The sequence below is a fragment of the Mauremys mutica genome, unplaced genomic scaffold (assembly GCF_020497125.1).
Source record: "Mauremys mutica isolate MM-2020 ecotype Southern unplaced genomic scaffold, ASM2049712v1 Super-Scaffold_100120, whole genome shotgun sequence".
Taxonomy (NCBI): Eukaryota; Metazoa; Chordata; order Testudines; family Geoemydidae; genus Mauremys; species Mauremys mutica.
Genome location: NW_025423273.1, coordinates 734,714 through 748,778, shown reverse-complemented (window position 1 = coordinate 748,778; position 14,065 = coordinate 734,714). Strand labels below are relative to the sequence as shown.

Below are 14,065 nucleotides of genomic sequence, written 5' to 3'. Positions count from 1 at the left end.
AAAATCACCACTGCAGTAGCCAAATTGAAGAGAACCAGTTGAAACTAATCACTTCTTCTAAGAGGAATTCATGAATATTGAGTTAAGCCCTGTGTATGGAAACTCATTCAGAGGAAACTTCCTGTTCCTCAGACATGAACAGAATATTGTGAAGGGCTGAGGGGTGGGGAGTTTGATGCACGTTCAGTATAAAAATGAAGTTATAAAAGGAGCTGGGCTGGGGGGACTTCTCTGCTCTTATTCAAATTAATAAAAAGAAATGCTCCTCTCTGTCATTTTGCCAATCAATGTGGGAGAAGTTGCCCAGGAAATAGACCACAGCAGCAGACATCAAACAGCATGCAATGTGCTAGACAGCTCCCATCAGACAGTCTACAGCAGACATCACATACACGGGCCCAGATTCATCTCTCATGTAACTCCTTTGGCTTCAATCACCAGAGGTGAATCTGGCCCCTGGGACTTGTATATCTAATGGGCTCTTCCATTAGACATGTAATTCCTTTGCTACATGGAGGTCAGATGCTTTGGAGAGGGATTTTAGTGACAATTAAACCTGTTTAAGAGGAACTTTTGGGAGGGATTTTCTGGTACTAACTCTGTCCATTCCCCTGCTCTACCAACAGCTCCTCAGGAAATGGTTCAGTTCGGGGAAGGAGTGGGAGAGAGAACGGGCCTTGCAGGCCAGCACCCAGCTGCAGACTGCCTATCAAGAGGTAGTTCATAGCACAGTGAGTATAGCCTTACTCTTCCTTGAGCTGACTTCCCTGCTTACATCAGATCTGACACTCAACGCGAATGCATGAAAAACTCTTCCAGGACAGCAGCTGGGATCTCAAGGTGACTAACATCCCTCTGCTTCCGTGAGTGAGAGGTTTACACAACAATGCTGTGACCACACTGCGGGCAGACTGCAAGAAGTAGAGGGAGACAACCGCCAAACTGATGGCTTATTCTATCATTAGATTCACCAAGTCGACAACAAAAGAGCTTCCACCGTAGTTAACAAGATGCCAAACACGGTCCCCTTTTTGGCATTCCAGACCTTGGCTCCCATCTAAACATCTCTGTCTTGGAAGAGGGGGGAGGGATAGCTCAGTGGTTTGAGCAGTGGCCTGCTAAACCCCAGGTTGTGAGTTCAGTATTTGAGGGGGCCATTTAGGGAACTGGGGTAAAAATCTGTCTGGGGATTGGTCCTGCTTTGAGCCAGGGGTTGGACTAGATACCTCCTGAGGTCCTTTCCAACCCTGATATTCTATGTCTAATATAGTGAGGGGTTACTGGAAACCTGATTCACCATATGTGGGGTTCACTGATCATAAAGGCCCAGATGCTTATCCCCAGGTCAATGTGAATCTCAGGTCTTCCCCAAATATCACGCTGTCAGCCAATCCTTAACTAAATCTAAGATTTATTGTTAAAAGAAAGAAGAGTGAGTTACAAATGGTTAAAAGATCAATATCCAGACAAGTGACTTTCCATGTTCATAGTTCAGGATCACAACAGTGATGGAATAAACTGCTGGTTTGTAAAAGTCTCTCTGGAATCATCCCAACAGATCAGAATCCAAAGGCAGCTTAGATGTAAAGTCTGTTAGTTTTTCCAGGCATTTTCCAGGTTCTTCCAAATGATTATTTGGAAGATCTCTGTCCTATGGCTTACACTGTCCCTGTTCAACATTTAAGCAGTCTAGAGATGATAGGATCAGGCCCGAGCCTTCTCTTTTATAGCTATTCTACCAGGCTGACAAGCCTACCTCACAGAAATTGTCACAGAAGGCCCTTCCCCCAATGCGGATGGCCTGTTGTACTTTGCTTTGAAGATAATCTTCTATTTCCTGTGCATACCCAGTAAACTAGTTACATTCATTCACATAAGGTAATTAGCCGTTCTTCCATTATAACACAGATAGTTAAGCTGAAGATAATGTAGAAATGATTGGTTTCCTGAAGTGTCTTACATCTTTGATTTTAAGGCTAACTGAACACCTTGCACACATAATTAAGGCAATTAAGCCATGAAAGGGAATTAGCATCTACAAGCTAATTTAGTTACATTGTGAAACTTCTAACCCGGTATAGATAACCACAAACAAATACACTTAGCATCTATTGTTCATTTTTGAATGAGTTGATGATTGCTAGTCTAATGCATCTCTTTGAAATTCACATGCACGTGAACTGTCTTGACACAGTAGAAGTGCCTCTTGTTAAGTTATTATGGGTCATACACAGGTTGACTGGTCTGCCAGTGTCACAAATGCATTCTTGGTTCTTATGCTCCCAGGATGCTAAAGCTGAATTTCTATGTAATCAGCTAAGAACATAAACCATAAGAGTGGCTCTCCTGGATCCCCCAGAAGAATGATTCATCTACCCAGTATCCTGTCTTCTGACAGTGGTGGGTGCCAGATGCATCAGAGGGAATGAACAGAACAAGGCAATTGTCAAGTGAACCATCCCCTGCTGGACAGTCCCAGCCCCGGCATCTGGCAGTCAGAGGTTTAGAGACATCCAGATCATAGGGTTGCATCCCTGACCATGTTAGCTAGTAGCCAGAGATGGACCTATCCTCCGTGAACTCATCTCATTCTTTTTTGAACCCAGTTATACTTTTGGCCTTCACAACCTCTCCGTGGCAATGAGTACCACAGGTTGACTGCATTGTGTGAAGAAATGCTTCCTTGTTTTTGTTTTAAACCTGCTGCCTATTAATTTCATTGGGTGACCCCTTGTTCCTGTGATATGTGAAGGGCTAAATAACACTTCCTTATTGACTTTCTCTACACCAATCAAGATTTGATAGATCTCTATCATAGTCCCTCTTAGTCGTCTCTTTTCCTAGCTGAAAAGTCCCTGTCTTTTTAATCTCTCCTTATATGAGAAGTTGTCCCATATGCCTAATAATTTTTGTTACTCTTCTCTGTATTTCTTCCAGTTCTAACATATCTTTTTTGAGGTGAGATGAGCAAAACTGCATGCAGTATTCAAGGTGTGGGGGTACTGTAGATTTCTATAGTGGCATAATGATATTTACTGCCCAAGGCCGGCTCTACAGTTTTTGCTGCACCAAGCAGCCGGCTGAAATAAAATAACTACTTGGTGTGAATTCATTTCCTGAGCTCTAGTGAAGTGACATTAATGTATTCTCCAAGTTCATCTTTAAAAATCTTGCTTGCTAATGCTCAGGAAAATTTGGAGTCTGAAAAATAAATACTAGTCCAAGGTACTGATCAGAAATGGTTAGATCATTTGCATTTATTAATTTGTTGCTGCTGGATGGATTCAGGCTGCTAAGGGTTACATTTTCACATTGCATCAGCTGAGAGAGTTGGTGCCATTTGGTATATTTTGAGAAGGTGCCCTTTATCCAAAAGGTAACAGCAGATTTCCTAGTTGTTTTTTAACTTTATGCAGAACCTGGTGACTTTTCATTTAGGCTTATGATGGAACTAATAGAGCATCAAGCTTATCTTAGCAGTGTATTTGCTTTGATGGACCTTGTAGTTTGCACTAATGCATTTTATGCCAATGTTGGCAGCTGAACACAGTGACAGCAAAAGTTAGAGTTTTTGTTATAGCACTTGATGTTAGCTATAGGAACAGCCCAATCCTGGCACTAAAAGATTAAGAGATGATAGTACAATAACTTGTGAATTTTAAATGAGATCAAAACCAGTTGCTGTCACCATTTCTTCCTGGTGTGTTCTTGCATGGAGGTCTATCCAGTGTGGAAACCTCCCCTGGACATTCCCTTCATGTTGTTTTCATTTGTGCTATGGTAACAGTGAATGAGAAGAAGCAGACATGGAAGAGTGGCACTGGTCAGAGGTCTAACCAAGCCGCACACCTACTTTCTCAGTTATTGTTCTGGTTGGATCACTACCCATGCTGGGTTTGAACATACAGTCCATATGTTCAAAGCCTCCTACGTGGATCTGTGCATTATTGTGTGAAAAGTTTTTCTCAGTCTTTTGACTTTATCCAACCAGAATCTCCTATTCAGCTCGAATTGTTTGCTGAATGTTGAGTCTCTAAAGTGCAGTTCCAGTCAGGAAAGTGACTCTGTAAAAATAGAGAATGTCAGCGTCTTTTACTGATTCTATTTCTCTTTCAGTGGCTTCTATGTCACACTTGCTCAAAACCATTTTTTTAACTTTCAGCACCGTAAGTTCATCTAGGGATCTCAGAATCAAGCCCAAGTGTGTTCTCCTTCATGTATCCTCACCAGGCAATTTTGTCAGTGAGGCATGAAGCAGACTAGAATATAGCTCACTGTCGCGCAGCTGTGTTGGTTCTACAGTAAAAATGTCAGTACATGAAGCAAATGATGACTCTGAAGACCCAAGGAGAGTACCGGTGGGCCATTTTACAGAGCCATTTTTCTGAGCACAGTCCTGTTGCAAGCCTTAACTATGAACATTTGTTAGTCTTTGTAGCAATGTGCAGTGCTGCAGACATAGCAGAGTGAACACAGGGATAGTTACAATGACCAAGAAAGCTCTCAGGAAAGATTGGATTTGCAGGGCAGTGTACAGACCTTTCCTCTCTTCCCTTGTGCTCAGTTAGATTTACTAGATTAATTTGCAAATAATCCAGTTAACTTTGTTTAAAAATGTGAACTGCATCTTGAACGACAGTCAAATTACATTGCATACATTGAGAGATTCAGTCTCAAGAGATCCCTAGGTTTACCACGCTGTGAGCAGCATTGCATTGAGACCTTTGAAAAGGAATTAAGAAATCAATCTCTTTCTCCACATCAGTATGATCCCGAGCTTTCGTCACGGCAGTTTGGGGTTGAGCTCTCCCGACTGACCAATGAGGAGCGAGCGGTGCCACTGGTGGTGGAGAAGCTCATAAACTACATTGAAATGCATGGATTGTACACCGAGGGCATTTACAGGAAGTCAGGCTCAACCAATAAGATAAAGGAGCTCCGACAGGGTCTTGATACAGGTAAGATGAAAAAGAGAGAGTCTCAGAGGGGGAGCAAAAGGGACAGCCGAGAACCTCTGTGAACAGGGAATTCATGTCATCTAAAGGGGGCCAGAGCAAAGGAACCGTTTTCCCTTCCCCCACCGTAGACTCTGGCTTTTGGTACCATGAAACTACAGACATTTCTCTAATACCAGCCTTCACCAAAAGTCTGCACTGTGTTAGAGCCCTCCTGTCTTGTGGAACTGTTTAATTCTTCCTTGTTTTATTCCTCCTCTTGTGCACAAGTGTGCAAAAAAGAAATTGGGAGAAAAAGCTACATTAGCCAGGCTTCATATTTATCAACATCACCTAGACTTCCAAAGTGCTTTACAAACTCTCTCTAAAGACTTTCACCCCTGGAAAACTGGCTCCTTTCACTACAAGAATTTTAACATGGTCATATTAAAAAAGTAGGTGCCAAGGTTGTGCACTGTGTGATCTGAGGTTGCTACAGTATTGATACCTGTTTTTCTATGCAGTGTTGTTGTAACTCTGCTCACTGTAGAAGAGCCTGAGACATAAGCCCTTGTATCAGAGGCCTGAGGGCTGGGCTAAAGTAGCGGTCAAAACTTTGCTGATATAAAACAAAATCAGGCTGTGAGCTAGAGGCAGGCCCTTCTCACAGAATCTGGCAAGAACAGGGCTGATATTGCAGAAACACACGTTGCTGAGTGCTAAGCACAAAACACACACACACAGACACATTCCAGAAGGGTGGTACCAGAACACCCCATACCAAGAATGGTACAAACACATTCCCCAAAGACAACAGGAACATATTGACCCTGCCTAAAGATATGGTCAGGATGACAATATGATGGATAGAAATGTACAAGGTGGTGGGTTGTGATATCAGAGGATGTCAACTATCAGAGGAGCAATATGTAACTTGTTTGTATCTGTGTATAAAAATGTATCTTGGGGGCAGTGTCTTTATCTAGCCTAGGGAGGAACGGAAAGTCCCGCCGTTTGCTGAGCTGGTCCATTGTTATGGGTATACATGTATTAGTGCAGGATACTAGTACTGTGCTTCATCAAAATAAGCCTGGCTGGGTGCCTTCATGCCTTAATGGATCTTGTGGTCATTGGGCGGTTCGCTCGAGGTCTGCCATGTCAGTTGTCTGTGCCAGGCTGGGGTGGCACACAGAGGGAACACACACAGGCAGCCGAACATCTGACCACACCCATGATAGTGGAGAGACGGTGAGTGAGGTAATAGCTTCTGTAGGACTGACGTCTGTTGGCAAGAGACAAGCTTTCGAGCTACACAGAGCTCTTCCTCAGGACCTCTCTCACCCACAGAAGTTGTTCCAACAGCAGTGGTTAGGTCATCGCCAGTGCTAGGACTGACAGGAAAACACTGGCTTGTTTACTGGATCAAAACTGATCATTTGCTTTTTCTTTGGTTTCTTTTCCACTCCCTCCACTCACTTGCCTCGGTGAACAGATATTGACAATGTGAATCTAGATGACTACAATATTCATGTCATTGCCAGTGTGTTCAAACAGTGGCTGAGAGATTTGCCCAATCCCCTCATGACCTTCGAACTCTACGAGGAATTTCTGCAAGCTATGGGTAAGGAAGGTCCATACAAATCCTATACAATCACACACAAAACCCAAGACAAGGAAGGTACAATTAGCTGCAGGTACCAAACCCAGTTTCTGCTTGCCCAGAACAAGCAGTCTTTTTTTACTTTGGTTTTATCATCACCATTGTCATGACAAGCAGCAAGCAAGTAGATTGTGTGCTTGTACGATTGTACAGCGCCAATTGTATGGAGTGTTTGAATCCAAAAAGTCATTTTGGTGATCTGTCATCTTTTATGACGTAACTGACAAGACAGTGCTGGAGCCTCTCCCATCTGCCTCCCTCTTAGAGCCTTTTCCCACTGCCGGGGTCTTTCCTGCAACAGGGAAAGACTCCATCGGGGGTGATGACACTGCTAAAAATAGGCAGTGTAGGTGGGAGGAATGACTTTGGCATTTAGAAAGCCACGTAGGTGATGCTTAATTTGTGCCAAGGCTTGCCAGGGCTGAGCTCCGGCACATCTGCTCCAGCAGCTCTCTGCTGTTGAAGTCTTTCCTTGCAGCCTCCTTCTGCCAGAGCCTTTCACTGACGTGTAGGTAGGCACTGCAATGTGGACACAGCCTGCTTTTCACTGTGCCATGTAGCCACAGACAGCACTGTGACACAAACTAATCCCTTACACTGTTATAGTAGTCAAAGCCTTTGCCGTTCAGAGCCCTGGTACCACTGGGCTTGCTGTGTGAAAGTTTAAAAAAAAAACAAAAAAAAAAACTTGAGCCCCGGCACCTCTTTCGTTACAAATTAAGCAGTGTGTGTAGGGTATATCCCCACAGCCTTCATGCATGTCTTTACTCACCTAAGCAGTGCCTCGCCATCTACATTGCTATTTCTGCCCGTGCTAGAGTGGTATGTAGCATATGATTTTGATGGTGAGCAGAGCAGAGTGTGCAGCATAGACGTGCCCCAGGAGACATAGTTATTATTCAGCTCCCAACTCTTTTGGAATCTGTTTAAAAGAAATCAGTGTCTTATGCTCATGTTTTTTGCATAGGATACTGCTACCCGAGGGACCTGCAAAGGGGGCCTGCTTGTATAGGCAGGGAGTTGTCATCCCTGTCTCTGTGCACTAGCCTCCTGCACAGCTCCCCTGTACTGGGCCATTCACACCACCTTCACAAGGAAAGATGGCAGAAGACACCATGGGGAAGTTGCCTGTAATATGTGTAACTGTGTGTGCTCTCTCCAGGCCTGCAGGAGAGGAAGGAGACCATCCGAGGCGTGTACTCTGTCATTGATCAGCTCTCTCGCACCCACCTCAGTACCCTGGAACGCCTCATCTTTCACCTTGTGAGGTAATGGCAGACCACAGCATGGGATCGTCATACTGCAGCCACTCTTTCTCTTCTCCTTCCTCACTAGGGGCCTGATTCTGATACACTTACTCCCCATGAGTACCACCGTACTCCATGAGTAGTTCCACTGGAACAAGGTACTGTTCTCCGTGAGTAAGAGTACCTGAACACGGGCCTATGTGATCCAAGTACTTTTGTCGGGAAAAAGGGGAGTGAAACTTCGCAAGGGAGTGCTTTAAATTCTGAAATGGCTTTAACGCTCTGGACCCAAGGGCTCTTTTTCCAGACAATGCTCTCATTGACAGCTAATGCCAATAATGTTCTTCTTTTTATATATAAGTTCCCTTTCGTAATAGCAACAAATGTTTCAGACTTGCTGAGAAGACAACCACTGTAGGTCTCAGCTGGTTACAAACACATGGTTCCATGCCATAGACAGGGGTGAGCTGCAGCCAGTTGGCACCGGATCACGCGAACCGGTTGTTAAATTTAGAAGCCCTTTTAGAACCGGTCGTTCCCAGTGGGACAAACTGGTTCTAAAAGGGCATTTAAATTTAACAAGCGCTCCCTGCTGCCCGCCCGGCTCACCTCAGCTCTGCCTCCACCTCCTGCCATGAATGCTCCTTCTTGCTTCTCCTCCCACCCTGCTTCCCGTGAATCAGCTGTTAGCGCGGGAAGCCTGGGAGGGCTGAGAAGCAAGCAGGCTTCCCCGGTCCAGGAAGACGACGCTGAGGTAGGAAACCAGGAGGGGCCATGTGCCCCCGCCGGTCTCCAGCCCCGTCCCCGACCACGGCCCCCCCTGTCCCCGGGTCCCCGCCCGGCCCCGACCCTCCCCGGCCACCAGGTCCCGGCCGCGGCACCCCCCCCCCTCCGGCCCCGCGTTTCCCCCCCTGGCCCCGCGTTCCCGGCCGCAACCCTCCCCGGCCACCCGGTCCCGGACGCGGCACCCCCCTCCTCCCCCGGCCCCGCGTTCCTCCCCGGCCGCCCGGCTCAGGCTCGGGCTCGAGCGCCCTGCCCGGCCCCACGTTCCTCCCCGGCCGCCCGGCTCGGGCGCCCTGCCCAGCCCCGCGTTCCTCCCCGGCTGCCTGGCTCGGGCTCGGGCTCGGGCACCCTTCCCGGCCCCGCGTTCCTCCCCGGCCGCCCGGCTCGGGCTCCCGCTGCGGCACCCTGGCTGGCCCCGCGTCCCTCCCCGGCCACCCGGCTCGGGCTCGGGCTCCAGCCACGGCGCCCTGCCCGGCCCCGCAGCCCTCCCCGACCGCCGCAGCCCGGCTCCGGGCACGGGGGCAGGAATCGCGACCGATACTTACCCGGATGCTGGGGTCCGGGCGCAGTGGCGGCCTTGGCTGCCCGGCTCCGGCTCTGGGCTCTGGCAGCGCGGTAAGGGGGCCGGGAGGGGGTGTTGGAGAGAGGGCTGGGGAGTTCGGGGGTGGGGGGGAGTGGATAGGGTTTGGGAGGTGTTAGAGGGTAGGGAACGGGGGGGGGGGTGGACGGGGCAGGGGTCCCTGGGTGGGGGAGGCATGATTCCTCCTGGGGTGAGGAGGGAACCGGTTGTTATGATTTTGGCAGCTCATCACTAGCCATAGACCTAACCCACTGAGGAGTGCAGTAAGATTGCAGTGGATCACAGTACTGCCATGTATTGCACCCTTTAGTTTGAACATTGAGGGTCTAGGGATCATGTGTGATGCTTTTGCATGAGCTTAGACAATATCTAGTTCAGGCTATAGTCACTGTGTTACAATCTGCGAAGTTTCCTGCCATCTACATGCATTTAGACACATCTGTGCTCTGTTTCTAAGGCATAGCTTAATGATGGCTAAGTGAGTTGCTTGCTACTGTAATAAATATGCACTGTATCTATTCCTTTTTGGAAAATAGGTTAAGTAGGTCAAAACAAAAGATTTCCTAAAGAGTGTCATGGCATGTTGCGTGGTTCACTCAGTATCCATTGTCTTACCTTTTTGCCCTTGTCTGGTATAATATTTACATCCTGTTGGTCTAGATCTTTACCAGATACAACAAATTGAAGCTCTTCACTTCAAAGCTATATAATATTGTGGAAAATCTTCCCCTGGCAATGACCTCCAGATCTCATGTGCATGTACAGCCCTCCTCTCCCTGCCCTGCTCTGAATTTGTATTTTGTCCTCTTTCTGTTTCTCTACAGGGGTATTTCCTGCCAGTGTTATGTGAATTGGAGCTACCTTTAACCCTTGCTGCTTTGTTGTTTATTGTTTAGGATTGCCCTGCAGGAAGAGACCAATCGAATGTCAGCTAATGCCCTGGCCATTGTGTTTGCTCCCTGTATTCTCCGCTGTCCTGACACAACTGACCCACTGCAGATCGTTCAGGACATCAGTAAAACAACCACGTAAGAATATAGCATTACAACTTCCAGAGTAAATCCTGTAATGAGGTCATGTCAGGACAGTCAAATGATCACTGAGTAATGCACTTTAATGTGCTGTAGAATGACAGCTACAAACACATCACTGGTTTGCAAATGAATTGCCTTAATGAAATACTGTCTATTCTATCAGTAACTAGCAGCTGCTAAAGTTAAACCTTTTAAAATCTGCAGGATTGGATAACCTGCACCCAGGAGTTTTTAAAGAACGGGACAGTGAGCTCTCTCCGCCATTGATGTTGATATTTAACAAATCCTGGAGTAATGGGGAAGTTCCAGAGGACTGTACAAAAAGCTAATGTGCCAGTATCTAAAAAGGATTAACAGGATGATCTGGGTAACTACAGGCCAGTTAGCTCAATATCAGTCTCAGGCAAAATCATGGGAAAGCTGACGTGGAAGGTAATCAGTAAAGAATTGAAGGATGGCAGTGTAATTAGTGCCAGTCAACACAGTTTTTTATGGAAAATAGGTCTTGTCAAAATTGATTGGATGCCAGGTTTGGTTGGCAGAGGTAACCACGTTGACATCGTTGACTTAGATTCCAGTCGGGTCATCCTGATTAAAAAATTAACACTATACAGATTCAGTGCAGCAAATATTAAATGGATTGAAAATTGGCTAATTGATATCTCCAAAGTAATTGTAAATAGGGAATCATCATCCAGTGGGTGGGAAGGGTTTGTAATGGAGCCCCTCGGGGATGTTTTTGACTTCAACTGGAATTTTAAGAATAAACATGTTAGATTGTGAGAAGCTCAGATAATAGGGCACTGGGGGTTAGATAAGTACCTAGGATGGATAGTGGATGCAGGAATCATTTGATGAAATTCTATGCAGGAGACCAGACTACATGAACCTGCCTGGCCTTCAAATCTCTCCTAGAAGCAATTCTTCTGCCTACAGATGTGAAAATTACTTTGAATCACTCTTCTAAAGGTTCCTTGTAAGAAGAAGTCTCTTTGTAACTTGACTTATATACGCCGCCTTGTATCATTACTGCTCTAAAAGGATTTCTTCCAGAAAACAATACTGATGGTATTAAACAAAATATCTGCCCCAGACACCTAATCACTGTCATTGCCCTGCGACTGCCTGTCCAGCTTGGATGCAAACAAGCACAAGTGTGTGTGTCTACAAATAGATATAGCTAGATAGCGCAGCATATCCGAAATGGCCATTCTTTCAGCCTTTCATTTGAACACGCTGTGCTTTCCTAACCTTGGTGGGTATTTGCCTTTCCAGGGGAAGGACCTGTTTCCCTGATGGAGCCCTTGGGGAGCCCTCCCTTTAGTCCTCTAGTTTAGCTCCCCTGCCTACTACCATTTTGGGCATTTCAACCACACTGTTCGTTTCCAGCCCACGAAGCAAGAGAATTGGCGCAGCACTTAGGCGACATGGCCAGCTCAAACACAGCCAGAGTTTTATCCTCCCGTTTTACCACTTTCTTTTTTCCTTTTTGCAGCTGTGTGGAGTTGATTGTCGTAGAGCAGATGAATAAATACAGGGCTTGTCTCACGGACATCAACAGCCTGGAGTTTGCTGAGAACAAAGCAAAAAGCAGGCTGTCTTTGATCCACAGATCAGTGGTAAGATTCGGGTGGAGGGTGGGAGGGGGCTGAGCTGGTAGTATGTTCTGTTCCTGTGTCAGGAAAAAATGGAGCAGACCTTTCCTTTGTTTTAGGAGGACAAGTTTCTCCAGCCATGTCATTGATCGTAACTTCCTTTTATACATAAAATTCAAAGGAGAACCTCGTGTCCATGCAGCTATTGTGTATTTGCATAGTTTATTCAGTGTGTCTGTTGTAACTGAGAAGAATGTGCATGGTACTAAATTGAAAATCAGAGAATAATTTGGTACTGATAAACCAGCCCCGTCCTTTCCTCTCCTTTTCACTCAGACTAATCTCCCCTAATCTTCTCCTGCCTATTACAGTCTCCCTAGCCTCTTACACCTCCCAAAGCATCATATCCAGGGCCAACAGAGAGACTGAACCTCAGCCCTGCACTTGGCTCCTTGCGTTTCCTGAGCCACACATTTATACCAAAAAAAAAGCCCAAAGGAGATGGGAATGGTGTCTGCCAAGAGTTCTAAAGGAAAGTGCCACAGAAACGTGGTCTCTGGATTTCACAGGCTCATTTGTACATTTTGGGGATATATTTTGCAAATTTGGACTAATTTATCCTGTGTTAATCAACTCTTTGCTGGCTCTGTTTATGACCTCCTCACTCCTGCACTCACGTCCCCTAATCCCGCAGTGGCCTGCTGTCTGGTACTGCCCACTGTGTTAAAACCCTTCACTTGTTTCCCTCCTACATAACTTCAGGGGGAATCTGGGGTGAAGCTGCCCTTAACCAAGCCCTTGCTTTGACTCTCTGTGTGCAAGTCACTTCATTAGTACTGCCTTCAGCAGCGAGGACTGAACTGAGCTGCCTATAAAGGGTCACTTTCTTTTCCTCCACTGCCTTTCTGGGAGTTTGGAATACCAGCTCATTTAGCTTTCACACACCCAACTGGGTAGATGAATGAGAGGCAGAGTCTGGGAATTGAAGCGACCTGTGTCCCCCTTTGCTGTAAGCTGAATAAGCAACAGGCTGTCATCTGCTGTGTTCTGCTCATAGAATGAGAAAGAATGGCTGATTTATCACAGGACAGTCAACCCAGGTCTGTGCTGCTGAAAGGAAGAGCAGGCTCTCCATTTATAAAGATCCAGTATCCTCCTGTGGCATGTCCTATCAGAAATCCTGCTTTGTGAATTGCAGCCAATGCTAAATCTGCTCCAAACAGGCGCTTCAACAGTTATTTTGCAAAGCTTGGGGCTCAGCTGTGCGTTGTTGCTGATGCTGCAGAGAGCTGACTCACTCATGACATTGAAAGACTCTAGAAGTTCTTTTAAGGGAGCAATGGCATGTGCACTCTAACCTTCTGCTTTCCTTTTCATGTCCTCTCTAATCCAGAAACCTGTACTAATTGCAGTTAGATTTATGAGCATAACCCGCAATTCAATCCCGGTATGTATTAATTGCATCACACTCCGTCACAGCTGCATCCCATCATTGTGTGTAACCCTCCGCTCATTCAAGCACCATGCCACAGGCTCTTGTCTGACTCTGCCCATTAATTCCTGTGCAGGCCCCACCCCAGTGACTGACTTTTCATTTCTCTCTCAGTAGGGAGCACCCTAAGGTCCCTCTCTCCTGGAGGAGGCGCTAGAGCAGCAGTAGGAACTGATGCCCAATGGTGGTTGAAATAGCCCTCAGCAACTGCAGTTGGTTACTGCAATCCACTGGTCCCCTTCTCCAAAGGCTGCTCTTGTACTCTGTCTGTGTGCACTCTCCTAGTCACGCCACTGCTCTTGCATGCTGCTCTTTGGAGGGGTGATTTGACCTTCTCAGAAAGGGTGGAGGGTCAGCACTAATAAATGAAAATAGCTGGGGGAATCCTCACCACTTAGCCAACAGAGGCCTCTGTTTGCTGCAGAGTTCTCTCCTGAGTCTCTAACTAACCCTGCTTCAGTCAGCTTTGCCATTGTTGTCCTTTCAATTGTGTTCCTCGTTCCATTCATTTTCTCTTTACCTGCTAGTTCTGTTCTTTTCTTCCCTCCCTTCTGTTTTCATCCAAGCCCTCCTTTTTCCTTCTCTGTCCTCCCTCACACCTCTTCCTTTACTCATGTATGTCTGTTTATACACAGTACCCTCTCCGAGGTGTTCCAGCTGCTTCAGTTCTGCCACCATTTCACACCGCAGTGGATGGATGCCCCACAGATACCTGCCCCAGCTAATGCAGCATGGCTGAA

At 46.4% G+C, this 14,065-nt stretch overlaps 1 protein-coding gene across 1 annotated transcript in view; it reads left to right on the top strand.

Annotated features, from left to right (window-relative positions):
* Nucleotides 1–14,065, top strand: part of LOC123359409 (maestro heat-like repeat-containing protein family member 2B) — an 87,266-nt gene that overhangs the window by 52,095 nt on the left and 21,106 nt on the right. The window contains exons 4-9 of the mRNA XM_045001079.1: nt 627–716; nt 4,766–4,958; nt 6,427–6,555; nt 7,757–7,862; nt 10,101–10,232; nt 11,734–11,857. Coding sequence (XP_044857014.1) covers nt 627–716; nt 4,766–4,958; nt 6,427–6,555; nt 7,757–7,862; nt 10,101–10,232; nt 11,734–11,857 — 774 coding nt within the window. The remainder of the gene's footprint in view (nt 1–626; nt 717–4,765; nt 4,959–6,426; nt 6,556–7,756; nt 7,863–10,100; nt 10,233–11,733; nt 11,858–14,065) is intronic.